This window comes from Amborella trichopoda, chromosome 2, assembly GCF_054954075.1.
Source record: "Amborella trichopoda isolate Santa Cruz 75 chromosome 2, AtrichopodaSantaCruz75HAP2 v2.0, whole genome shotgun sequence".
Lineage (NCBI taxonomy): Eukaryota > Viridiplantae > Streptophyta > Magnoliopsida > Amborellales > Amborellaceae > Amborella > Amborella trichopoda.
This window is the reverse complement of record NC_142337.1, coordinates 63,966,878-63,994,646: the sequence shown is the minus strand read 5'-3', so window position 1 is coordinate 63,994,646 and position 27,769 is coordinate 63,966,878. Positions and strand designations below refer to the sequence as shown.

General features: G+C 38.4%; 1 protein-coding gene across 5 annotated transcripts; it reads left to right on the top strand.

Annotated features, from left to right (window-relative positions):
• The first annotated feature begins 410 nt into the window (after positions 1 to 410).
• Positions 411 to 27,769, top strand: PRL1 (pleiotropic regulatory locus 1). Of its 5 annotated transcripts, none has more exons than XR_016050115.1 (18): positions 411 to 696; positions 1,098 to 1,122; positions 1,651 to 1,774; positions 3,272 to 3,353; positions 3,843 to 3,914; positions 10,206 to 10,290; positions 11,555 to 11,647; positions 14,241 to 14,304; positions 14,416 to 14,520; positions 14,614 to 14,715; positions 22,227 to 22,310; positions 24,477 to 24,537; positions 24,621 to 24,687; positions 24,989 to 25,066; positions 26,353 to 26,417; positions 26,507 to 26,584; positions 26,775 to 26,969; positions 27,523 to 27,769. XR_016050115.1 is itself a non-coding variant. In XM_006840528.4 (18 exons), exons 1-17 carry the CDS (start codon positions 548 to 550, stop codon positions 26,945 to 26,947), a joined length of 1,488 nt encoding a protein of 495 aa, XP_006840591.1. In that variant the 5' UTR covers positions 411 to 547; the 3' UTR covers positions 26,948 to 26,969; positions 27,523 to 27,769. The 5 variants fall into 5 exon arrangements, 3 of the variants coding, with proteins under 3 accessions (XP_006840591.1, XP_088715565.1, XP_088715566.1); XM_006840528.4 differs by having other exon boundaries at positions 14,416 to 14,501; XR_016050117.1 differs by lacking the exons at positions 24,477 to 24,537; positions 24,621 to 24,687; positions 24,989 to 25,066; ... (2 more) ...; positions 26,775 to 26,969; positions 27,523 to 27,769 and adding an exon at positions 22,624 to 24,176.

Here is a 27,769-nt window from a genome sequence, read left to right as displayed (position 1 = left end):
TATTTTCATATTTATTTATAAAGTTTAAAGTTTAAAAAATAGTGTAGATCGACCTATCTAAAAAAACTTAAAAATCTTGAAAATTGATGGTAAAAAATTATGTAACAAAATACACTATTTTAGAATTTGAAATCCATTTTTTTTATCATGTTTATGTATCTTGTTGTTGAGATGATCAATTTAAAAAAATTTGGGCATCAAAACAAGCTCTTCTATGTAAACTTCTCCGATATTTTTGAGGTAGGCTCAAATTTGATTGTTTAGAGGCTCGGGTCCATGTAAACTTTTCCCATATTTTAAAGCAGAAAGTAGAGAAGTGGAAAGCCCTTTTTCCTATTGTGTCGAAGTGCCCGCCCAGAGTGAGTGAGAGTATTTAAGCTTCCACCGAGTGTCATCTTTTCCCTCCTTTCATCTCCGAGAGAGAGAGAGAGAGAGAGAGAGAGAGAGGCCGTCTTTGGTTTCCGTCATCGTTTGGATACCCAGTTCCAAAAGGCCCGAGAGAGATAGAGAGAGCGCACATGTGATTAGAGGAGAGAGAAGGGAGATAATGCCGGGTTCAACAACAGCAGTAGTAGCAGGAGCAATGGAGGGAGTGGAGCCACAGTCTCTGAAGAAACTCAGTCTCAAATCCCTTAAGAGGGCCCTTGATGTCTTCTCTCCAGGCCATATCGATCATGCTCCTCCTGATCCAGAGAGGTGCGAAAACCCTAACCCTAAATCCCTCGAGTCTTGGAACTTAATTTCCTCTTTTTTTCTGCTATTTTTTGGATTGTTTTGGTCTTCTTTGAATTGATGCTGTAGACTGACATCTTGGACCACTTGTTTATCACTCATTGGGAATGGTATTCTTACGTCCTAAAGCTTATCTTCTCTGCCAGATAAATTTGTTTGGTTAGGAATTTTACTGTTCTGAATGGCTCTTTGTATTCCAGTTTTCTAATCCCTAATCACGATGAAGTAGTTTCTATATTTCTCGTATGCTTCAGTTTTCTAGTTTGACCGTTGCAGAAAACTTTACTAGAAATCTGAATATTCTTGTTTTTCTCTTCTTCTGATTCCATGTATTTTAATTATGGATATGCTGCCGGGTTCTACAGTCAGCGCATCAGGATTAGCTACAAGGTACTCATCCCTTCTCTAACCATTTTCAATTTTAATGGAAAAACAGTATATTCGTTACCCGCACGTGTGCTCTCAAATTTATGCGTCTGTATATGTATGTATCCGTTTATTCACAAAATTGCATGTAATTGCTACTATAAACTTATAGTTAACTCATTAGTTGCTTATCAAAATTTATATCAAATTGACTTGTGGTGGGTTTGGTCAGTCTCTGCTCTGTTAACATAAGTTCTGTTTTTTTAAGCGGGGAAAAATAGGCTTTGATTTATTGATGAAAGATAGATATCTTCTTCTTCCATGCACTTGTTTTTTATTGTTAACATGTTTCAGCTTGAATTCAAGCTTAATTTTTCCCCTTTTACGACCTTAATTGAAAGCATTGCCTAAAAATGGAATGTAAAAGACCTCAGTTGAATCTGGAGTGAGATAAGAAATTTGCATTCCTTAGTTAAAATCTTTTATTAAATTAAAATTCATGTAGGTTACGATCCCCCACTTATCGATCCTCTGCTTTTTATATTTTTAAAGATGAATGCTGAATATGGAGCCGTAAAAAACATACCAACTCCACCAGCACAAGACCATGGGAATCCTGCATCACAAGATCAAGGTGCTCAGGTTCCCACTTCATCTAATGCAGTTGCAGTCCCAGGTATGGTTCAATGTGATGCAAGTTAATTTAAAAAACCTTATCATATAGCTCAAAGAGATTTTCTTGGTCACTATTATTACAAAACTATTTCATTCTGATTTGTGTATCTAAGGATGACGTTGGATTATGTCCTAAATCCTTATCTTTCCTTCTATCTTCTTGTTTTGCTTTCAAGATAAAAGTTGTCCATGGTACTTGCAAGTGAATGTCTTAAATTTAACTGGCATTGAGTATGAATTCTGAACTTTAAACGAGCATCCATAGAATGACTCTAGAGAGGCTTGTTGCATGAAATGGCTCCCCAAGTGAAGCTTAATTTCATATGTCTTTAAGTGTGTGCATGTGTATGCTTGTGTGTGTGTGTCCCTGCACAATTGCACATGCAAAAACCTGCCTGTGCATGTGCACTCACATGCCTTCTTGCATGCTGTTTTGTGACCCTGGGTTACCTGTTGGAATTGTTTGTTTGATATCCCAAATAACCAAAAATAATGGGCATCAAACATTTGGAACCCACAAGCCATGCTGGCTAAAATGGCTGTTTTACTTCATGCTCCATGCTGATGAATTGGCCATTAAAGTAGTAGTAAACATGCTTAGCATATCGTGATGTGGGTGATATAGGAATTGTGCATGCTTCATGGCCTTTAGTGGCATGGTGTTCTTCACCATGTTGGCACTTGATTTTTTTTGTTAATGGGTGGGGAGTATTTCATATGCATCTGGTTGGCTTGGGTATTGGATCATGTAAATAGAAGAATTTGGGTTGGTTGTCGTCTACTGTACGGCCTCAATGCGAGGGTGGATTCTCTGTAGCTTCAAACTTTTGACTTGAGGATGACACTTTATATTTACCCCAAGTACTTATTTCACTTTCTTTTGTGATAAAGGCTGGTTTGATTGCATGCTTAATTTGTTTTCCAAGCATATTGATTTTCCATGAATATGTTGTGCATTTTTGGGAATCTCAGATTCTAATGCAAGTTTGTGGTGTAGCTCATAGGATGGGGAAGTAAAGTAATTTATTGAGAGGCAAACAAGCTTAGGCCTATAGGTGCAACAAGTTAATATGTTGTGGTATGTTATTTTTGAGAAATGGAGCTCATGATGTTCGATTGTGACCTCTTTTGTATTTTATTTTTATTTTTATGGAGTATGAACTTAATCTGTTTGCTCTTCATATTTGCTTCTTGCTTATGTTCCAAAGGAATATATAATCCCATATATATGCATGACTTCTTGATGGTTATTGCAAGATAGTGCCTTGTGGATGGTTCCTTCTACTTATAAAGAAGGGAGTATAGAAGAGATCATCAATATCATCATGTTTTTTCACATTTGCACTCTTGCTGTGCCCTGAAATTGTTGTATTCTCATAAAAAAAATTTCTTTTTGATTGGTGGGTACATGGGTTTGATACACAAAAACTCAATGCCTTCCAGTTGAGCTTTGGGCATGGTTTCTGTTTGGTTAGTTATTCACCATCATTTTTTGTAGGTCTACCTCCGGCAGGGGATTTGCAAAAGGAAGGGAGTGAAACTGCTATAGTAGTTGCTCCTCCTCTACTACCAAAAGCACCGTAAGTCTCTTTCTTGTTAGGGGTGGCAATGGGTTGGGTTGGATCCAGGTCCGGGTCCGGCCAAACCCAGACCTGAAAAAATGATATGGGACCCGGACCCAGACCTGGACCAAAAAATATAGCATGGGACCCCAACCTGACTGGACCCGACCCAAAAATTAAAATATCTATGTATTTAAATATCTATGTATTTAAATATATTTATATTTCATATACTGGGACTCGAAAAATATTACCGGACCCGGACCCAGACTCGAATAGTGTTCGGGGTGCAAGATTTGGACCCAAATCTGACCCTTCGGGTCCAATTTTTTGACCTGGACCCAGACCCGGATTGGGTCTACCCCTCGGGTCCCAGGTCCATTGCCACCCCTATTTCTTGTAGATCATAACTAGCTTTGGAGATCTGGATGGGCAGATTCCACATTTTTTTAATAGAACTTTAGATGCTATTGATTAAAATGCTTATATATAGTTTGAATTTTACAGAACTGATGGAGTGTCAAGTAGAAGTGCTACTGCCACTGGGAGTATAGTAGCACAACCTGGGGCATCTGAAAGGTATGAAACTTTTCTTTAAAAAGATAATTATCAAACTTTATTTCTTGGTAGTTATTCATCAACAAAAGAATTTCCTTCTCTTATACTGGTAAGTAATTAATTGATTTAATCTCTATGTGTTTCAAAATTTCAATCCATGAGTAACAAAATTCTATACCACTGAAACTGTGTACAATGTGAATGTTTGCAATCCAAATATAGATAGATGGTTGGTCATTTAGTGATATGGAAAGGTTCTTCTAACCCTGCTTTTGCTAAAGAACCTGCAATTTAATTTACTTCCATGCAAGTGTGGCTGAAAGTCACGCTTAAACACGAGCACATATGGTGAACTTGTTCGCAAACTGGATCTAGTTCCAAGGTATCATGGCCGTGCCTCTCAATAGGCAATTGTTTATGCCAAGTCGTCTTCGATGATCAAGTTGTTACCCCCAACCCCAATGATGTGGCAAAGTTTTGATGTCCAACCAATAAGGCTTGAGCTTCAGCCACAATAGAATCTTGGGTTTCAATGTTGACCTGAATAGGTTAATGGTATTTGGCCATTGTGATTCCTATGGAGGCCACCTCTTTGTGTGGGTCCAGAGATTCTCTTTGAACTATCTTTGAAGTTCAGTTTCACCACACCTGCTTCGGGTGGCAACCACTCTTAACACCTTGATCTGCCTAATCAAATGCCTCCGCATAACGCATTATGCTATCACTTTAAAGTGGATGGGCCCTTGGACGCCCTACTTATACCCACATATGCGCGGTATCTTTATGCACCTGCATATTTTGTGCATTAACCACATATGAGGGTGCATTATCTAGAATTATGCAACCGCATATTCGGGTGACTGCTTGGGGGCTGAGACCCCCCCCCCCCCCCCCCCCACCCACACCAAAAGAAAATAAAGTTGGAGGGCATTGGGTGCTCTCTCTCTCTTTTTTGTTTTGATTAGGGGGGTGGGGGGGAGGGCGGCAACGGTATATACCCACCCAAAACCCCCTTAAGAGTCATTTTTTTCATGGTTTTAAGCAAGGCTATGAAGACCAGACTCTACCTGCCAGTTCAGATTGAAAAACAGTGGTCCTACCAGCCTGTCCAAGGGTCCCATACTGGTAAGACCCGCGAACCAGCCTGTCAAATACTTGGATCAGGTGGTTCAACCAGTCTTATTTGACCTGGTCCCGATATGGGTCCAAAATGATCTCTTTCTCTCTTTTTCATTTAGGGTCAAATTTTCATATTTTATATGTTTTTATTTTTCTTGTTTGAATTTGTTTAGGAGTGTTTTGGCCCTTTTTAATATTTGGGGGTTCAAAATGTTTCTTTTAGAGAGAGAGTTACTTCGGCAATTTTTTTTCTCTCTCTACCTGAAAACCTTCAAATCCTTGGCAAAAATCTGACAACTTTAAGAGTGGACTCTAGCCATCAATTGCTCTATTTCAAGCCCCAAATAAATTCATCACACCTTTCATTTTATTTGTTTGTTTTATATTTAGCAAAACTAGATCTTTTTTTTTTTAGGGTTTTTGCCTCTTTTTTTTTTTTTCCAAATCAATGCAATGGATTGAGTGTATTTAATTAGATTCCGGTTTTACTTTTATAGTTTAATGTGTAGTTTGTTTACTTATTTGGTAGCTTATGTGGATTTTTTGTTGTATATATAGATTTGGCCTTTTCAACACTTTTGTTTTATTTTTTGGGTCTTTAACACTTATGGAAACATCGAGAATGTTGATAGATGAAAATTGTTCCATATTATGGATTTTGAGTATTTTTGGGTTTCTATTTTATCTAAGATTTGATTGATTTACACATGCTTTGGTTGTTTAATGCTTAAATGCATCTCTAAATGTTAAATTGGTTAGGTTCTGGTATAATTTTTATTACTTTTAATTTTATTTACTTTGATATTTATATCATTATAGCTACTTCTCTTCAATTTTTTGATTCTTATTTCTTAACAAGTGAATAAGTCATGTTCGAACGGTCTGACTAGGCCACACCATTGCTGTGCTTCGACCACCTGTCTGGTCTTAATAGCTTTGGTTTTAACGGGATAAAGTCTAGAAATTATGAATCAGTTTTTTTAATTGAATCTGTAGTAGGTGGCATGGGTTGTGGTAGCTGTGGAGCTGGCCACGTATCCAGACACATGGCGGCAGCTCGAGGATCTGAGTGTGTGCGTGGGCTTAGTGGCAATTGTGGACCTGACCAAGGGAATGCGTAGAGACTTGATGGCTAAGTACGAGAAGGACTTAGCGACAGGCTTGGGCCAAAACCGTGGTTTATGGGGAACCGGTGTAGGACAAACGTTTGATGAGGATGTCAGAGTTGAGGTGGGGGAGGCTTGTCAAGCCCTCTCCCTTAGTGTCACATGTTCAGGTTAAGTGCGCATGCGGTTCCCCTTGGGTGATCTGCAAGTCCTAAGTGATCGACTTGTGCCGCTTTTGTGGGGTTAGCTATCTCTCCTAGCAAGCCAGCTCTTTAGACTGACAATCATATATGAGGGAGATGCCCCTCAGCCTTGACCATGTGAGATGTTAAGATGGTGCAGAATTGGTGCATGGTGCACGCACTTGTGGTCTATTGGCTAAAGACCCTTGGTGCAAGACCTTGGGTGAGGTGGTGTGGCAGATGTCTAAGGCTAACCCAAATTTTGGGGATGTCAACATATTTTTAAGTGCTTTCTTGGTCAGTTAGTATATTAAATATTTTTTTATGTTTTATTTAATTTACTGTATGGGATGGATTAATTTATTTTGCATGTTAAATGCATTAGACTGTTGGATAATACAGACAACAAACTGTGTTATTCCTTATCAGGCTATTAACGACTTAGACAACGGGTATGTTAGAGGCAAATACTAAATTAAAATCCTTCTATCATATAAATCACATTGAGCCATGTGACACATTGGATCCCCGAGCTCATCGAGTCTGCATCCTGCATTTGATGATCTTGATCTGCCTTCATTTTGGAAACCTGAATGGGATATTTTGCAAAGTCAATGGTTCGGTACCCCTGCAGCTTTTATGCCTAAAAGCTAATTGAAGATTTTTTTGCATTCCTGGACTTTGATGATTCTGGATGCTGGTACTTCGAAGTATTCGCTGATTTGGCTACAGCCAAGTGGACCAAAGCACCTGGCCTGCCTCTAGTAAAAGGGGAGACATCCAATGCTTTAGAAGGATGCCAACTTATTGTGGTGTTGTCTAGGGTATATTGAATTTCCTCATAAAATATAACCATATTGGATAGAGGTTTTGCAATATGGGAAGAGATGTTTGGTAGTCTCCTCTTGTTAATCCAGACACAATATACATCAGTTTGGGATTTGATCCTCCCATGTTGTAGCTCGTCTGCTTTCAGGACCTTGTCCCCGCCCACCAACTATATAAAGATCTGGACCTTATGTGGTGCTGGTATGGACCAGGCCTTGTTAGCAATGACAGGTGAAGAGTTTGGGTTTTGGTGGCTGCATATAAAAGGAACGGGCTGAAAAGGTACCTGCATTTGTAGAGGCTCATACTAATTTTTCATGCCCTCAAAGTGGTAGATAACGTTGTCCATTGATAGCACAGTAATGATTGGAGTTCTTCAACTTCGGCATCATTCAGGATACGACGAAAAGTTTGGGTCTAGATCCTTTCCCGTCCAATAATGCCACCATGTTTGCCACTAGAATATCAGGCTTGTTGCTATTTTTGACTAACTTAGGTACTTGGTCCCTAAAGTGTCTAGCCCTTCCAAAACCTGATTCTATTCCTATATTTTGGCCTGAAATTTTATATGTTTTCAGAAATCTTTCCTCTTTCGGTAATGGCCTTCCTAGCATGCGGGCAATTTCTGTTATGTCTCGAATTGGAGACCTTCAGTAACCCGTCCATTGGCTGAATTCTGTATTTGCATGCAATTGCAAGTTTATTCACTGCACTGAATGAACAAGAGACTGAATCGGCTGGTTGGACCGTTTGGGCCGCCATATGACCAGGTGGACTGGTCGGTATGACTAGTCCAGACTCGATTGAACGAGCTGTTCCAAGCTGCTACAATAAAAGAAGCAGTAATTTCATTTTTTTATATAGTTTTACTGGCTACTTGTGCCAGTTTTAGTCATTTTAGAGTTGCTTGAGAGTTGTGAGGGTTTAACACCCTATCTAGAGAGAGAGAGAGAGAGGGAGGCCACCAACCGCCCCCCCAACCTCCCCAAAAAAAAAAAAAAAAAATTTGCCTCTTTCTACCTGGGTCCAAATAATTTGGATAAGTTTTTTCCAGCAAATATTAGGTCTCATCTCTGAATCTACTTATTTCAGAGTTTATATCTCTCGAAAGTAAGGTTTTTGTTTAGACTTTGTCATGTTAGACGATTTAGATCTTTTGAAAAGGGGTTTCTGATTTGTGGGAAAAAACAATTGATATAAAGTTTGTGATCCTTTTCTGTTTTTTGGTCACATATCTACTCTATTCTGTATTGTAAATTTATTAAGGGTTTGTGGTGATTCGAATATTTTATTTTAGGTGTGGACGGGTGTTTGTTTTGGAATTCAGGTGGAATCTGGATACTTAACACAAAAATCTGGATACTTAACATGTGAATTTTTTATTTATAACTTTTGCAGCTTGGCTTCAGAAATAGTTTATCGATTTTATTTTGTGAATATGTTAACTCTATACTAACTAAACGAGGTACAAAGAAAAGGAGGTGGTCTGGATACCCACATATGGGTTCTGCCCCAAAAAATAGGCTACACACGGACGGGTGACCTATACAAGGAACCTAGACAGGCCAAATTTTTTTATACCCCGCCATTTTGCCTATCATCGGGTGGTCTCCAAAGGGAGGATCGAGGGGGCCTCTGAGGGTTGAATCTGAGAATGGGGTTCCAACTGTGGAGGAAGTTGGAATCGGAAAGGCCACTGAAGTGTTTGTGCTGGGTTGCCCAAAAAATGACAGCTCCTTTGATCTGATCTAGCTCTTATAATTTTCTTCTTGTTTTTAAACTTTCTTATTTGTTATAGAAATTTCTATAAATTTTGTATTTTCTTCTTGTTTTTAAACTTTCTTATTTGTTATAGAAATTTCTATAAATTTTGTATGTTTCCATTTCATATTTTTTGTATTTTTTTTAAAATTTGATCAGTCTTACCGGTGAGCCCATCTGATCAGACCTGTTCCTCCACTGGTTAGATTAATTTGTAGTAATATTCACTAGTATTAAATTTTTTTTGATTATTTGTAACTTTCATGTTTAATCACCTTCTTATTAAAAAACATTACATGGATTGAAAAGTTGACAAGTTTAATTATTTGGTATATGAATGTGAACATTATTTGAAAATTTGAATTTTGTAAAAAGAAATTTTGGAAGGCCATAAAATTGAGGTGTATTGAGTGTTAAACTGCTAGATTTTTTCAAACATAGCCTACAATTCGATTATATTTGCTAGTTTATTTATTCATTTCCATAATTTGTTATTTCCCTGTTTTGAATATTTCTTGGTTTTCTGCTGTCTTGAGGCTTTTCATGAAATTTGCTGCATCCAAGTCATTGTCTGTTGGAGCCTCTCCATGGACCTTACTGTCTGGCTCGTAAAACTTTGATATAAAAAGGCCAAATTGGAGATTACACAATTGCTCTGAATGCTTCTTATTGGCCTTTCTAAAAATCTTATTTTGTAGATCCTTTGTTGAAGGAGGAATGCTGACTGACTTTCAAGCTGTGCTTTGCTTTGCCTATTACAAAAGTAAAAATAAACATAGATAAAAATTGTGCTTGGCTTTGCCTACTGGCTGAAGTTTATGATTTTGGGTGAAGCTGACCAGATTGCTTATTGCTTTTTCAGTGTATTATTGGTTGTGCTGCCTGGAATGGTTATTTGTTTTTAAATGCACATGTGATTGCTGCTTATTGTGTAGTTTTTTTGTTCCTTGTGTCTAAAGGAGAGATTCAAGGCTACGATTGTATGGTGTGGTTGGATTGCTCTGAATTAAGGAGATTGCATTGTTAAGCAGAAAGTTTGCTTTATGTCTAGTATATTCTTTGACGGTCTCAACTTGTTAGGTCTCATTACTCTTGCTGACCCGTTGGGCTTTGGCTGGCTTAAACAAACATTTGATGCTAAGCAATTTATATAACCATTTCCCTTTTATATTTATCAATTCTAACTTCTTAAGGTTTTTTTTATTTTATTTTCATTCTTTTGGTTTATGTTTACTTATCATTTGATTTATGATGAGCTGGGGCAAGACTTCTATGCCATTCAGTTTGTAAAACCATTTCTTTTTCCCATTGGTTAGGTATCAGTCTAGTGCAGCTGTTATTGAAAGGCTTCCAAGCAAATGGCCTCGCCCGATATGGCGTCCTCCATGGAGGAACTACAGAGTAATCTTCAATTACTTTTTTATTTTTCTATCTTACTTGTGCAGTAGGTGTTTGTCATGCTGATATTTTTTTCCCAAAGACTATGAATTATCTAGTTATAAATATTTGCCATGGCAGTACACATATGAAAGAGTTGTTGGCTATGATACTTAATTGTTGGCTTGAGTTGGTAGTGATCAGTGCTGGTTGTGGAGGCAGTATCAGTTATTTGAAGAGCTGTGCCATCATTATTTTCTATCTCTTCCTTGTTTAAAAAATTTGGTGACTCGGGCTTGGACTTACCCAGTAACTCGGACCCGGAAGGGTTCCAAGTCTGGATAATAGCCCTAAAACTCTGGCTGTTTTTTTGTATGTTTAAGGGACTCGATTGTGTTGGACTGCAAGTCAGTCTCCTACTTGGACTCAGGACCTGGTGAATACAAGCCAGAATCTGGGATTTAACCACTGCTTCCTATCAATTCGAAACTGGATATGGGAACTGGCCATACAGTTTATTCAGTGCGTGCATTTCCTTGAAGGATCTTGTTTAGAATTTGGCTGTGGTTGAAAGAGTCTTTCATATTCTTGATTGCATCTTTTACACTGAGTGATGAAAACATTCACCTTGTCTTCTCCTTCTCTTTTGTTTAATTGATTTGAATGGTATCTTTGAAATTTTTTAGGTTTTAACAGGTGCGATTTGAATGGCTGGACTACATGGAAAGTTGTCTTTAATCTTCCTTCTGCTGAATTAGTAGAATACTCGCATCCTATAGGGCATTTGGAAGGAGAGAATCTCTCATTTTTTATCTGATTGCATTTATTTACCTTTGATTTCCTTCTCTTTAAAATTGGGATCTTATTTTTAAAATTGGAGATTTAGTGAGAGTACTTTGGCTGCGTGTATTCAACCTTGTTATTTATGCCCCTTAAGGTCATGGTGCCTTGGTGTTGAATATCAGCCATCATAGATGCATTTATGAGTCCCCAAGTACTCTGCAGCAGGATATTGTCTGCAACTGTCTTTTCTTTGCATGCTGAAGTTATTATGTAGTCATATCTGCTTTTGCATCAGAAGAATCTTGTCAATCTCTGGCTTTAATAATTTATCGATAGCCTACCTATATATTTTGGTGGGTAATTAAGATTTATTATGGGGATATAGGTCTCTGTAATGTGGTAATGCATTTTGTGTTTTTCTTCTTAAAACATTTATGAATTGGCACATTCCTCTAGTAATTTAAATTTTCGTGATGTTCATTCTCTGAATTTTGCTCTGTTCCAGGTTCTCAGTGGTCATTTGGGATGGGTAAGGTCAGTTGCATTTGATCCGAGCAATGAATGGTTTTGTACTGGCTCAGCTGATCGCACAATTAAGGTATTTCTGTTTTCCATGAAGGTTTCTTAGAATTGGGTTCACTCTTTGTTGTGATAAGTTTGCTTGAAAACTAGTAGAGGATGCTTAATTCTTTGAAAAAATGACTTCAAGATTTCTTCTTCTGTTATTAAGATAGGGGTCATGTTTATCTTATTTGGCTCAAGGTTAAGCTACAAAAACTAATACCAAGCCCACCTTATAATTTATAATTTAGACATCTAATTTAATTCTTTCATCTTCTTGAGTAGTTCTTGATTGATCATACCGGACCTTTGATATTCATGCACTTGGATGAGATTTCACTAACTAGATTATAAACATGGAACCTAGGAGCCGGGATCTGATGATGATCATGATCTTTCTTCTTGCAAAATATAAAGTTCTCTTGTGAAGTTTCTTAATATTTATTGTTGTTTATGAAACTAATAAGGAACTAAGAGATCCACAATAAACAACTCCTGACAATGATATGGGTCTTTCTTCATTTTTGATTACTACTGTTCCGTAAAGCATCAATTGGACAAAGCATGAATCAACAAAATCGTAACTGGAAATAGACTAGATATAGGACTGGGGGTTCCCATCCCATGCAAAAGCATGAATGTCACGGAGGTGAGAAAAACTGGAAGCAAGCAAGCGAAGCTTAAACTTTCAAGTGATAGCTTTCTAATTAATGATTTAAGTACTCTTTTTTAAGACCAATGATTTAAGTACACTATTTTTTAAGACTATTTTTCCAAAATATGTGCATTTTGGATATAATCCTTTCAGTAATACCTATAATAGTGGTACTTCCAGCCCAGTGCTTGTTTAATTATTGCCAAGTGGTGTTCCCAATATTAGATGGTTTTAATGAGTGCCTTCATTGCTTCTTTTCTTAATCTCCATCAATTTTTTATGTTGTATTTGATTTTTATTTTCTGGGGAATGATCTTGTGTATTTTCAGTACAGACTTCTCGTAGTTTTAGCTATCGACTGTCAGATGAGGATCTTATCTCGAGGTCAAACCTTCTCTCCCACCGGTTAACCCCTTCAGCCAGTGACCCTTATCTTTACAATTTCGCCCCTAAATCTTTCCTACCCAAGTCCCCGTACTTTTCTCCTGCTCATTTCCTTGCTCTCTCTCTCTCTCTCTCAGTATTCAAATTCTCTTAAGGCCCTAGAAGCCCTAGACCGAGAGAGAGAGAGTCTCTCTATTTCCTCTGAGGAGGTCAAAGCTGTGAAAGCATAAAACCTTAACAGAGAGAGAGAGCCAAATGAGACCTCCACAAAGTATTCCACCTCCATCTTCTCCTTCTCTAAAATCTCCTCCATTTTGTGCCCAATTATTTCTGCAACCTTTTCGCTTAAATCAATTATAAAACCTGTATTTTGTATGGAAATGTTCAGGTGGTGGTAGAGGCAGAGATGGGCCTAAAAGATTTTCCCCTTTCTTGCCAGAAACATGGCCGTTATGGCCTCACCCCCAAAGCTTCTGGGCAATTTATTCTCTTTCTCTCAGCAATGTAACCTAGATGCCCTTATTTCTCTCTCTCCCTCTCTCAATGCCTCTAGATCATATTGCAGAGACATGGAAACCTTTCATCAAGAGTTTGGTCTATCCTGATCTCTAGGACTGCTGGTGTTGCTGCTGCAAATACAGTTCTTAATCATAGCTACTTCTTGGGTGGTGCTCTGTGGGTGTCGGGTGCTTTGCTCACAATGATGGAAGCGGTTGATTTGGCTGTTCATGGTGCAAAGAAGTAGAGAACGACCTGAAACTGAAATCTCTCTACTTTCGTTCTCCAATTGCATCAATTTTATTGTGAATAAAAATGGTACCCACCTTTGTAGTGGCTTACTCTAAAGAGAAAAATCTGAGAACCTATCTGGACAAACAATTCATGTACTATATTCAAGCTTAGACAGAGGCTTATATGCCAGAAAAAATTGAATAAATGAAGATTATTTGCTTTAAGTGCTCTGTTTTCTCCTTCATTACTCTTTCTCCTATTACTTTTTGTGATTTTGGCCTTATTCAAAGGCCAATAACTCTCACAAAAACCCCATTGATTGGATCCCCAAACACTCTACGAATTCCATCTTTTTGCTAAGAAATATAAGAACATGGCAAACATTGAACACTTTGTTGTCAGATTGATCTCCAAGTTAGAGAGACTCTCTCTCTGTTTAGAGTTCTACGGCCTTCAGAGCATTTGAACATTCGAGAGAGAGAGAGAGAGAGAGAGAGAGAGAGAGAGAGAGAGAGAGAGAGAGAGAGAGAGAGAGAGAGAGTACAGAGATATGGGTAGAACAGGTTCAGGGGACAAATTTGTAAATGAGGGTAACCGGTTGAAGGGTTGAAAGAAGGTTTGATCTTGAGATTAAACCTTCATCTGACGGTCACGAGCTAAAATCAGAAGGCTGTGTATTGAAAATACACAAGATCATCCCCCTTATTTTCTTGATATGGCTTGCCTTAGTCCTTTAATTTTCTGAGGAGTTGTTTCCAAACATTAATTTCCATTTTACTTGATCAAATATGGGATCTAGCATCCAGAATAATTTTTGAGGAGTTGTTCCCATACATTAATTTTCATTTTATTTGATCAGATATGGGATCTAGCCTCCGGAACACTCAAACTCACATTAACTGGACATATTGAACAAATACGTGGTAAGTTCCTTATATCATACAAATGTGAAATAACCAAATGCATAGTCTTAGGTCTTGAACCTTTTGTTGGTATTTCTCATATTCATCTTGATGTTTTGAGTTCATGCGTAGGTCTTGCTGTGAGTAGCCGCCATCCCTACATGTTCTCTGCTGGTGATGACAAACAAGTAAAATGCTGGGATCTTGAACAAAACAAGGTTTGCTGTCACCTCCAATGTAATGCTTTCCCTATCATGTTACCTCTAAGGTTACTGGTCGATGTTAGCATTCTATGTGATTCTTAACTATTTTGTGAATATCATTGTACAGGTTGTTCGTTCTTATCATGGGCATCTAAGTGGTGTTTATTGCTTATCACTTCATCCTACTCTTGACATTTTGTTCACTGGTGGTCGTGATTCTGTTTGTCGGGTATGAAGCTTCTTCTCTTAGCTAAGGAGTTGATGTTTCATGAACATTCAATGTGAAAAATTTACTAATCTGATGGACTACTGTAAATCATTGATGCAATTGGTGGTCAGCATGGTTCAAAAAAAGAAGAAGCTAAAATAGTGGGTACAGCAACTGCTTTTATGTAAAAGGCCTTGCATGCTCTAATGTATGTCCAACATGTGGTGGTGTAGCCTATAAAGTCAAAATCTCACAATATGATCAAATATTGGCGATTTTGAGGTTTATAGTGGCTGTTATGTATTGGCATCACTGCCAATATTTCTCTTTCTTGAAATTTGAATAAACCATCTCTTATTACCTTTTTTTTTTTTAAAACTTGCTCACAACATGCGTTTTTAGTTGATGTTATCAGGATTGGGTCAATCATTGAGCTGGTGGAGGCACTGGTTTTGTCAGCCTGGACTACGGCACCGGTCGTACCGCCCAAATTTTATAAGACTGCTAAAAAAAGGAAAAAGTGCAAATAAAATTGCAAAAGAACGGAAAAAACTTCAAAAGATAGAAAATTATTAGGATTAATAAGAAAATTATAAATCGTAATAATAAGAAAATTATAGAACCCTCATTCTTGATGTGTTGGAATCACGGCTGAATAAGAAAATTATAAAATCAAAATTTCTAGATAACATTACATAATACACATCACATGAAGCACTCCACTAAGGCAAATTAGACAATGAATTTGAAGGGTGTCAGGGTATTAGGCAAGTAATTATTTAAGTACTAAAGCGAATCCATCATGTTCATAAAATTTACAAAGCCTCATACTCCCAGTCACACTCTCACTGGGTCGAAGACATAACAAATAAAGGAACAAATGATAAAGCAATCCAAATCTCAAAATTACATTGCTACATAAATGATAGAACAGACAAATAAATACAAGTCATGTAATATTCACCATCTTCATCTTCACGTGTTTCTTATTCTTCCTCGTCATTTCCACCTTTGATCATCATCATTGATATCCCCTTAAATGAAATGCCCTAAATCATCCCAAGAATCGAGTATTTAAAGCTTAAAACTTAAAAGTTACCCACTTTTGATAGTTCCATTTCCATCCAGTTATCTAATTGTTCTTCCATGTCTTTGAGAACTAGGCCCTCTTGCTTGACCCGTTCTTTAACAATATCATTTCCCTGGCTTATAACTTTAAGAATCATTGTTTTAAAATGCATCCGCATGACACATTATTTAGCTGCATAAGGCAATGCATTATGTGGCTTGGAGCGCATTTCTTTAGGCCACCTATGCGGAAAAATGTGATGCGCTCGCATATGTGGCGGCCGATGCTGCGCATCACCCGCATATGCAGCTATATTACCCGCATTGCCATCATCAAAATTTATTTGGATTGTTTGGTAATTTTTCATTTCCTAATACTTCAAGTAACAAGAAGCCGGCATGGAAAAAATTGTTTTATTTGTAATCTATGTGGTAGTACTTATACTGAGGGTAGTTTTCAGCAGAAGGAACGCTTAGCTAGTATTACCGGGATTGTTAAAGCATGCCCACAAGCAAACAATGCGAAAGAAGAAAATGAGACAAAAGGAAGTGACAGAAGGAATTCAAGTATTTGATGATTGTTTGATTGAGACCTGAAAGTTGATTATCTTTTTCTTTTATATGTCAAACTTTTTTGTCTTTGCTTCTTTGGGTTTTAAACTTTAAAGTATAGAATTTTGGATATTTTATCTGAGATGGAATGGATTACATTGTTTCACATGTTAATTTGTTAAGACATTTGAACTATTAAAGATTAAAAGTTAGAACAACAAACTTTATTACTCTTTATCAGGCTATCAAGGGACTCAAGTCTGAATAAATCAAAATACCAAAAAGTACACACTTTCGATTACTTGGTTTGATAGTCTAGAAAAATGGAGAGATTGAGGAAGATGTCACACATAGAATTAAAGCTGGGTGCGCGAGGTGGAGACGTGCAACCAGGGTTTTATGTGATCACATCATATCAATGAAGCTGAGGGGGATGACATTGCATCCAACGTAGGTTGAAAGTAGGAGTTGATGACATCAAACGATATGGCTGAACCATAAATCAACCGGGCCCTTTTCATGGTCTTCTCCCCAACCAAGATACTTTGAATTGTTGGTTGTGCCCGCATTGTTGCCCTTGGTGGAAATAATCTTCTATCCCAGCTGCCTTCTAGGCCTACTAGTAGCCACTATAGCAGGTTCTTTTTGCCCTCTCTATTTGGTACTGACGGCCCTTCCTTTTCTTCATTAGCATCAAATGTCTCCATTAGGGGTAGGGTAAGTTTTGCCAATCTCACAGCAATTGCTTTCTTTCCTGCTAAGTGTCGTGATTTTCAATGCTCTTTTGCATTTTATACATGACATTTGCCCACACACTAGTGCATTTGCACACTTTGCCAGACTTCTGGGCCAAATGCTCATTGACCTAGTATGTGCCCTATTTGTTTATTTATTTACAATATGTACAAACATATTCATAGTTTGTTCATTTAAAAATTAAATTTTCATACCCCCAGGATGGTCAGATTTAGTCTTATTAGACCTAGATGAAGACATTTTAGGATCTCCCAAATCACCAATCAATCAATAACCAAAGGACCACCCATACTCCTAGGCTTCCGCACCTAAACCACTAGTAACTTGTATAGCAATATAGTATGGTATAGCAGTTTGGTATAGTTGGTAATATATACCATATTGGTATATATTTGGGAAATTACGATAGCTCCCGTAGGTTGGATGTTACCCCCTTAATGCCTCCATTGAAAAGTCTCTCTCACCCGCTATCCTAACTTATTTTTTTTCTCACTAACAAGGTACTTTTTAGCTTTATTTGTGATGAAAATGCCCTTATTTCGCTCTCTTTTCGTCATTTTTTCTCTATAGGCCTACATTCCCATAGTCCCATTCATATTCATATCTCTCTCTAAAAATGTAAATGGATTAGTTTCTTACTCTTTAGACCTAATGGGTTTGGGATCTACATAGAGAAAAAATGGTAAAGAAAGAGAGAGAAACCAACAACCCATTTATAATTAGAGAGAAGCCAACAAATCTACTCATGCTTTTAGAGAGAGTGAGAGAGCTTTAGAGAGAGACGAAGAAACTTATTCACATCTTTAGATAGAAAAAAAACCCATTTACATTGTTAGAGAGAGAGAGATGAATATCAATGAAAGGTAGGCTTATAGAGAAAAAAGGGGAAAGATAGAGATATGACTGTTTATTTTGACTTTTAGAAATCATTAATAAGGGCATTTTCATCATAAATATAACTGAAAAGTACCCCTGTGGTGTAATTTAGAAAAAAGTATCTATGGGGTAATGGGTGAGAGATACTTTTCCACGGGCATTATGAGGAGAACATCCAACCTGGGGGGGGAAGGGGGGTTTAATAGTTTTCCCGATATATTATATAGTTGTGCATAGTGATATTAAATGGTCTAAGAAGGGTGAGGACCTTAAACTTTCCCTTAACCCGTCCCAAGCCCGGATAAAGGAGGTGAGTTGTGTTAGGTAGGCAGCTAACGTAAAACTTTGCCAAAACTAAACATGAATCTTGAATCCTTGCTTCCAACTCTAATTTTATTTGCGACATCTTCCTCAATCCATCCCGAAAAATGGAGAGATTGAGGAAGATGTCGCACATAGAATTAGAGCTGGGTGGGGGAGGTGGAGATGTGAAACCGGAGTTTTATGTGACCGTCGTATACCAACGATGTAAAGGGCAAAATCTATAGAACAACTGTGAGACTGGCCTTGCTTTATGGGGCATAATGTTTGTTTTTTTTGATAAATGTTAACTTTTGTATTGCTATAAAGAGTGGAAGTACAAGTTTTGGTTAATCTGAGAGTACCCTGTAGACGGGACTCTCGGTAAAAATGGGGTTATAAGATAGTCCCCTTACAAAGTTTACAGTGAGTACACAAAAATCGACCCCTTATAAAGTTTACAAAGAGTTTACAAAAATGGGCTAAGAAAGTTGCCCGTACACAGTAAGTTGTTTTTGTAAGTTTATCCTCAACGGTCCAAAGCAGCAAGGGACCGGGTCTGGTCTTCGTCAGGATGTCCGTGAACTCGTTTGACGTCCTCAAGGTATGCATCCAGGAGACGGCCATCTCCCTGCAGGTGTGAACAATCTCATCATAATCGGTGCTAGATACCAAGGGGGTGTAGACCTCCTGGTTGCCCAAGTAATGATGTTTAAAGCATCACCCTCAACTATTAGGTGTTTCCCCCAAGATCGATCGAAGCTTGGCAGGCCCTTGAGAAGAGCCATTGATTCGACATATTGAGAATCTTGAAGGCCAAGATATTCGGAGTAGGTGAAGAGAATATTACGTTGGTGATCTCTGCAGACACCACCTGCTCGTGCATGGCGAGGGTTCCCCAAGGAGCACCCATCAAAGTTTAGCTTTATGGCTCCATCAGGAGGTGGCTTCCAAATGGTTGATCTTTTCTCCTTCCTTGGTCGGTGGACAAGAATATTCTTCCATTGACTAAGGAAGGAGTTCATAGGGATACCCTTGAAGAGGTGTTGGTTTGACGCCCAAAAGGTTACTGAGGATGTAACCTTGTGAAAGAGGGTTGGGACCAGGCTGATTTGTCCTTGGAAAATTCTGGCATTTCTTTCTGTTCAGATTACCCATATGGTTGTTGCCACCACTGCCTTCCATAGGAGTTTACTGGCCTTCGGCCATTGGGAGGCAAAATTGACAGCTATTAACTCTCTAACTGTCGGTGGTGTTACCCAACGGACACCAAACAGTTGTAGCAGAGGTCGTGGGCAGGGTGACAGTGGATGAAAAGGTGAGGATTGGATTCCTCCTCACATAAAAACATGATGCATCTGTTGGGGATTGGGATCCCTTTCTTTTGTAGGTAGTCGACTGTAAATGCCTTTTGGGAACCCGCTATCCAATTGAAAATTTGCACCTTGGGAGGTGTTATAGTATTCCAAATCTGGGAAAGAACCGATGGGGGATTAAGTGGGAAAATGGGATGTTGAATGAGTTTCTTGTAGAAGTAGGCCACAATGAGGCCCCTGATGGAGTGAGGGACTATACCAGTTGGTCCCATCCTTGTGTTGGGAGGAAAGAATGGTGCAATAGTGCCGACAGGGAGATAAAGTGGTTGTTTCTTCCTTAGAGAGGTTTCTTCTAAAAGAGGGGTTCCACTCTCTTTGACCTCCCTCCAACACCATTTCGTCCACTATTGTGGCATCTTTGTTCACTGCGATAGAGTAAAGGGGTGAATAGAGGTCCCTCAGTGGTGCGTGTCCAAGCCAGAGATCTGACCAGAAGCGCACTCTTGTTGCTTCTCTTGGGTGAAACCTGATGTATTTTTTGAACAATGCGAGAGAGGAGGTGAAAGATTTCCATGCTCCTTACGCATTGGTCCAAGGTCTCCTCTCTGACACGCAAGTGTTTTGAGGAATCTTGTATTTACTCCGTAGTACTTGAGCCCAGAGAGAGTCCGTTTGAGTGGCCAGATGCCACCACCATTTTCCTAAGAGGGCCAAGTTGTGTTTCCTTAAGAGCTTGATTCCCAACCACCCCTGTTTTTTTTGGGTAAGCATACTTTATCCCAGGAAATTAAATGGAATTTGGTTTTCTCGGCCTACTCTGACCAGAGAAAGTTCCTCATGAGTTGATCGAGTCGATTAGCCACTGAAGTTGGTATTTGAAAAAGAGACATAAGGTACATAAGTGCATTGGCCTGGTTTGCTTTGATTAGAGTGGTTCTTCCTGCTTGAGAGAGGTATCTCCCTTTCCACCCTGCCAAGCGTCTATCAGCCTTGTCAATCACATGGGACCAATGTCTCTTTTTAGGTTTACCCAGCTCGAGGGGTAGACCCAGATAAGTTGTTGGGAGGTCCTCAACTTTACACTCTCAAATTTATGGGGCATAATGTTGTGCGGTCAAGAAGCAACATACCCATAGGATGAGTGTAGTTGAGATGAGCATGTTGACATGGATGAGTGACACGACAAGAAGGTATATAGTTTGAAAATGAATACATTCGGGCAAATTTATGTGTGGTTACAATAGGCGATAAGATGAGAGAAAGTAGACTTAGGTGGCTGGCCATGTGCAGCGTAGACCTAGTACAACACTTGTTAGGAGGTTCGAGTTAGTTCAAGTGGAAGGCTAAAAAAAGGCAAGGTGTAAGCCGAAAAGGATATGGTTGGAAGTGGTAAGAAAAGATATGAGGACTTAATGGGTTCATTGAGGGTATGGCCCTTGATAGAGCAGAATGGCGGATCAAGATTTGTGTAGCCGACCCCAAATTGTTGAGGAAAGACTATGATGATGATGATAATATAATAATATTAAATATAGCGGCTAATAATATGGTACCCTATGATGGAATACAACAGCTAGCATTGTATTGTGGAATGGTATAGTAGTATATTATTGCATAGTAGTATAGTATAGTAGTATATACTATAATATACCAGTTAAGTGCTCTCTGGGGTCATGATGTTTAAGTAGATGAAGCACAGTCCTGCATTATCATTCCATCCTAATTAAGTTTGGATCAAGCTCGCACACATAATGGAATCGAGATCCCTATATTTCATGATCCCGTTTTCCTGATCTCGCTACCAGATCTGATTATTGTCAATCTTGCTCTCTCTCAAAAAAAGTGTTAAAGTTTTAAACCCCACCTAAATATTTCTGATGAAAATCCCCCTAACAATGTTAGAGCAAAAAAAAAAAATATAGCTGGCACCAAATGTTTGAAGTATGCAGGAAATATCTAATTTTTCTGAAGCATGTAGCACCACTGATAAATTCATTATAAATATCGGATCTTTTCAAATATCACATGTTATTATGTTTTAAAGTTATTATATTATTATTATTATTATTGTTATCTCACTAAGGGTATGGCCCTTGATGGAGCAAAATGGCGGACAATGATTCTTGTAGCCGATCCCAAATAGTTGGGAAAAGGCTATGATGGTGATGATGATATTATTTTTCCTTTTTTAGCCCCGATATATTTGCTGTTACTATATTTTGCCAAGTGTGCCTCAATCATACCAAATCTTTATGCTAGTATTTTTGAATCTTTGTTGCCACCATCCATTGAAATGGGAGCAATGATGAATGGTGAGAATGTGACCTTGCATTGGGAATATGTTGTATTTTGGTGGATCTCTCTCTTCAGCACTATCGCTCATTTCAATTTCAGTGATGATCCATTGGTCCGTGGTTTTTTTGTAGTCCATTGGATTATGGTATACTGGATGTATTCTCTCTCGCTCTCTCTTGCTTTTTTTTTAGGGTGAGGGGGGGGGGGGGGGGTATGTTACTGTATCTACATTCCAATATGTGCTTTTTGAAAGGAATGTTACACCTCAGTCATTGAGCCTCCCATTGGGACTGCATCTAGTATGGTGATTATATGTGCATTGACGTTTCTTTCTATCTTTTTAATTGTTTGTGCATTTTCTTTTTCTAGGTTTGGGATGTACGTACCAAGACCCAGATATTTGCACTCTCTGGGCATGAGAACACAGTTTGCTCTGTTTTCACTCAAGCTGTGGTATGCCTAACTCACTTCATATGAGAATCCCATATATGAGAATGAAATGGTTTCTTAGAATGTTAATTGGTTTATGAAATTGAGATCCTTGCACTTTTTATGTGTGAGTTTATTTATTGTTCTATTCTTAGCTTCCTCTGGCATTTGTCCTGCTTTTCAGATTATTGCGTTCTAATTAATAAAATGTCTTTATCATTATGTGAAGTTTACAGCACCTATTTTCTGACGTTTCCCATTACTCTCTGGTTATATAGTTGACTTTATCTTCTTGCTGAATTGGAATCATGAAACCCTACTATGTGACACATTTCAGGAAAGAAACAATAAGAAACTCAGGTTTATTTTGCAATGCCTTTTTGTTTGAGGGTCTATGCTGCAATATGCCCTTATGGCCTAAAAAACTTGGCCAAGAAATTCAAGCCTGGAATCCCTGCCTCAGAAGGGCCTTGACAAAGCATAAAGTTGAAGCATATGCGAGCCTGTTATCGAAGTTGCAGAGATTGCTCTTCAGACCTGAAAGATTTGATGAGGTAACCTGGGCGCCAGATCTCAAGGGTGACTTATCGATTAAATCAAAATAGGTGGAGTCAACATCAGATGCTCGCTGCGACTAACAAAATCTGGTCCATCCCTGGACGACCCAGGAATTAAACATTTGGGAGGTTTGTGATCATTGATGGGATGCTACTGTTGACCATCTGAAGAAGCCAAGGATTTGTGATACCTATTCCTGGTGTAGGAGCAAGGCTGAGACATTTGGCCACGTATTTTTGCATTGTCCATGGGCAACAGATATTTGGGGTCTTCGTTTCAAATCTCTTTTCAAATTTGACGTGGTAATTTGATCCATAATTAAAGCACTCATGATTCAATGGTTAACACCTCCACTGCCAAAGTCAGGTGCATAGGTTTAACCCTGTGGAGGCTGACAGTTCTGGCAGTCCTCTGGAACTTATGGATGGAGAGGAATAGGCGGTGTTTCAAAAATCACAGACCAAAAACAGAAGTCTATTAGATTGATCAAGCAAATCAGAGTGGTGGTTATCTCTTGGCCAAGAACAAGAAGTGAGTTTTGGGGTTACTCGCTAGCTGACTTTGAGAATCAGTGGGATCATTAAATTCTGAGTAGGAAAACTCAGTTAAGGCAATGAAATGGCTCCGACCCCAGTGTGCAATAAGAATTAAATTTTGATGCAAGTGCTAAGAGCAACCCTGGCAAGGCAGGCATAAAAGTTATAAGGGACTACCTGGGTAGAAGTTTTAGGAAGTTACTCTGGTTCTTTACAGCTTAAACGATCCTATTGAGGCAGTTGCAGGGGATCTGGTAATTGGTCTCCAAAATTTGGATCCTGCGTAGAAATCAATCTTCATTGAAGCAGACTCCTATTGTTATTAAGTGGGCAGATTGCAAGGAAAAATGTCTGGCACCATATACTGACTGATAATGCCCTTGCAGCACGTAGGGGGAGATGATAACCAAGGGGCAGATGTTTTGGCAAAGGAAAGCTTAGCTAAACACCAGTTGGTGATTACAGTTCAGTGGAGCTTAAACTCTGTGATTCGGGCTGGAGTTACTATATTGCTAGATCCAGTTCAGAAACCTCAGGACTTGCTGAGGTCTCACCGGGTCATGGACCCTACAGTGTTATTTGCACGGGACACTTGGCCAAATGTTTGTGAGACTTCAGACCTTAGCAAGTCTGATCCTGAATCTCAGTTTTTAATCACTGTTTCAGTGTATAGCCTGGGTCTCATAGACAGGATTAATTTGTATTCATGTAGATTAATCTACACTCAGAGTCAATGTGAAGAGAAGTCTCATTTTGTACAATATTTTATAGAAAAGTCAATGAAACCTTCTAGCAATTGAAGAACTTGGGCAAGAGAGATTTCTGACAAATGATTGTGGGGGATATGATTGATTTATGAGATTTGGCTCCTATGGATTTATGAAATAAGTTGTGTATGTTGTTGGTTCCTTTGTCCGTCTACAAATACAAAATCTTAGTTAGGCATGTTTTATAGCTTTTGTTTGTTGCCCATTGCCTGCTTATCGTCATAATAATTACTAGCTGCATGTGGTGTGCCTCAGTAATGTACTCATGTGTGTGTTCTCCTTCTGATGATGGGTTTTGCATTATTTACACTAACATGGTACTTTATTAGGATCCACAAGTGGTAACTGGATCCCATGATACAACCATAAAGTTTTGGGACCTTGTAGCAGGTAATGAATGATCTATTTAAGGTCTATAACTCTCTTCTGAGTCGGCCTTGTCTCTTCTGCAGATAACTGATTATACCTTGCAGGGAAAACAATGTCAACTCTTACTCATCACAAGAAATCGGTTCGAGCAATTGCAAAACATCCGAATGAGTAGGTTCTTGGATAAAGTAATACTTCATCAGTTAATAAGAAGATTATATATATTATAACTCGTGGTTAACTTTTTCTTCTTTGCTATCACTCTCTCTCTCCCTCTCCCTCTCTCTCTCTCTCCCTCTCTCTCTCTCTCTCTCTCTCTCTCACTCTCTCTGTTACGTACGCACGCGCACACATACACATACATATCTTCTTGTTAGATTATTCATGTGTTGTGTTTATTATTATTATTGTTGTTGTTGTTGTTGTTGTTTTGAGATACCTACTGAAAGGCTGCCTTTCTATTTTATTGTAGGCATAGCTTTGCATCAGCATCAGCTGACAACATAAAGAAATTCAAGCTCCCTAAAGGAGAGTTCTTGCACAACATGCTGTAAGTTCACTGCAGAAACTACCCTACTAATCCTTATTTGGGACTGTTATGCGTATCCATTCATTCTTGGAATATGTTGTTGGTGGTTATTAATCGCGATGGTCTTCTGATTTTACAGTTGCTGTAATTTGTAGTCATTGGGGCATTAATGTCCAATATTGGGAGGTAATTGAGAGGCTGTGGGAACCACCAGAGTATGACATGACTCCATCAAGTCCTACTCTGGCCATTGCCATCTTAGTCCAACCGTTTGATTGGACATTGATGACCCTGATTTTCGGTAGCCTATTCTCTGGATATTTATCCATGGTGAAGCTTGGATGTGTTCATTCCTTATATTGATGAGCCAGGCCTTAGTTACATTATGTCCCTAAAAGTATATCTGGCCTAAACAGATATGAATGCGTTTAGTTTGCGGCCAAGCCCACATATGTACAAATGTCGGCTTGGCAATAAATATATATTTTAAATATAATTTGATCATAATTTTTAGAGAATATATAGTCTTTAACATGGAGTTCACGAATATGGAAAAATAAATAAATTTTGAAAACTAAAAATAATAATTATATTAAGAAAGCAATTGGACCGCTAGTTGCAATTGTTTTTATATGGGCCACCTATTTGCATCCATCTTTAAGATTGATGCTTTATACCTTTGGACCGCATATTGTACAAATGTAGTCCAGCCCTCATGAAACAATTGTTCAACGGATATTGGCCTCTGATGTTACCAGAATCAATATAAATAAGAATTGAGAAAGTATAGAATGAGACCATTTATCTTTGGTACAAGGTGGTCACATTAATCTTGACCATTGGATGTGAAATTGAGTGTATGTAATTAATCATTGATCAAGCTCAAACTTCAAAAGAAATTTTCTTGAACTTTGTGACATATCGAAGCTCTCAAATTTCACATCGGATCATTGTAAGTAATTGTGACCACCTTGTATCAAAGGTAAATGGTCTCAATTGTATACAATCCCATAAGATTTTGTCAAAACTTGTGAAGATCTGCTAAGACGGTACAGCTGCAGTCAGACCATTTTGTGTCCTAGTGAGACATGAAATTTTTATTGGAAACTTCAAAACAGTGTTGTCACAGAGAGAGAGAGAGAGAGAGAGAGAGAGAGAGAGAGAGAGAGAGTCTAGGCTCCATGGCTTGATCCTCGGGAAAAGCAACAAATTTTGTAAATAATTTGTTAGTAAGCCCATGCAAACAATGCTCATTGTGACTTGGATCGACAGCTTCAGAATCTGATACTCTATTTTCCCATTTGCAGCTCACAACAGAAAACAATCATAAACACAATGGCGATTAATGAGGATGGTGTCATGGTCACTGGAGGTAGGAAATAGACATATGAATAGTGATATCATTAATGGTTTGTGTTCCATCTTTCCTTATTTCATTTTCTTTCTGGATTTTTCTTGTAGGTGATAATGGCAGTCTGTGGTTTTGGGACTGGAATAGTGGCCATAACTTCCAGCAAGCCCAGACGATTGTGCAGCCAGGTAAGGAATAAACACCAATATCTATGATCATTCTCTTGCTCTTTTATCATTTTTTTACGCATGCAATTCTCTTTTGTTTTATAATGCTTATCTGGTAGAGGAAGGAAACTGTGAGTTTTGCTCTTGTTATTGTATAATTATGATCATTATGATCAAGCTTGCTGATTCTTTGAACTGGTTGTCATTGCAGGATCATTGGACAGTGAAGCTGGCATTTATGCTCTTTCTTATGATGTTACTGGTTCGAGACTTATTTCGTGTGAGGCAGACAAGACTATTAAGTTGTGGAAAGAAGATGAGAGAGCCACACCAGAGACCCATCCACTTAACTTCAAGCCACCCAAAGAATTCCGGAGATATTAAGAGGAAAAAGAATCCACTAGTGGTAATCTCATTTCTCTACTATCCTTTGTTTCTTTGTGAATTGCTGTAAATTGTTAATCTTTTACATTCCTGTGTGATTCAAATCACTCTCTCTTAAACATTAGAAGAATTAGAAACCTGTGGGATGTGAGCAATTGAGGATCTAGTTCTCATAGTAAGATCCCAATGACATGAATAATGGGACTGACATTTTGTATTAAACAGTCCTTACTACAGGGGATCAACATCCTATCTCTCTCTCTCACCTGAAGCAGTTGTAGTGCTTTAACACCCTCATGTCAAACTCTGTTGTGAGTTTAATTACTTCATATGATTATCTCTCTTTCTCTCTCACACACGTGTGTGTGCAGCACACATGCACCTACACCAAAACCATGCATGTCAAATCCATGAGTATTATTCGGGAACTTAATTGTTTAACCATATGGACAAATGATTTGAATCATTAAGCTGCTCCATGTTAAGGTGTAATATAAATCTATTCCTTAAAATTGCATTTCGTATTGTATAAGCTGCTACCAAAGGTTGACGACACTGGCGTGGGGTTTTTGCAGATGACCATGTATCCTGTAACATTTCGATGATTATTGTTCAAGGATGCCATTTGCCTATGTTTGATTTGGGGTGCCATTTAAGAGTCTGCTGATTAAGATGGAGAGCTTCACGCAAAAGAATTTAGGCACCCGCCTCAATAAATTGCTCTATTTGAAGGTTGTAAATTAATTGCGTATTTTTATGTGAGAAATAACCGAAAGGGGGACTACATTTTTTATGGTAATATAGAAGTAGCTTAATTATAAA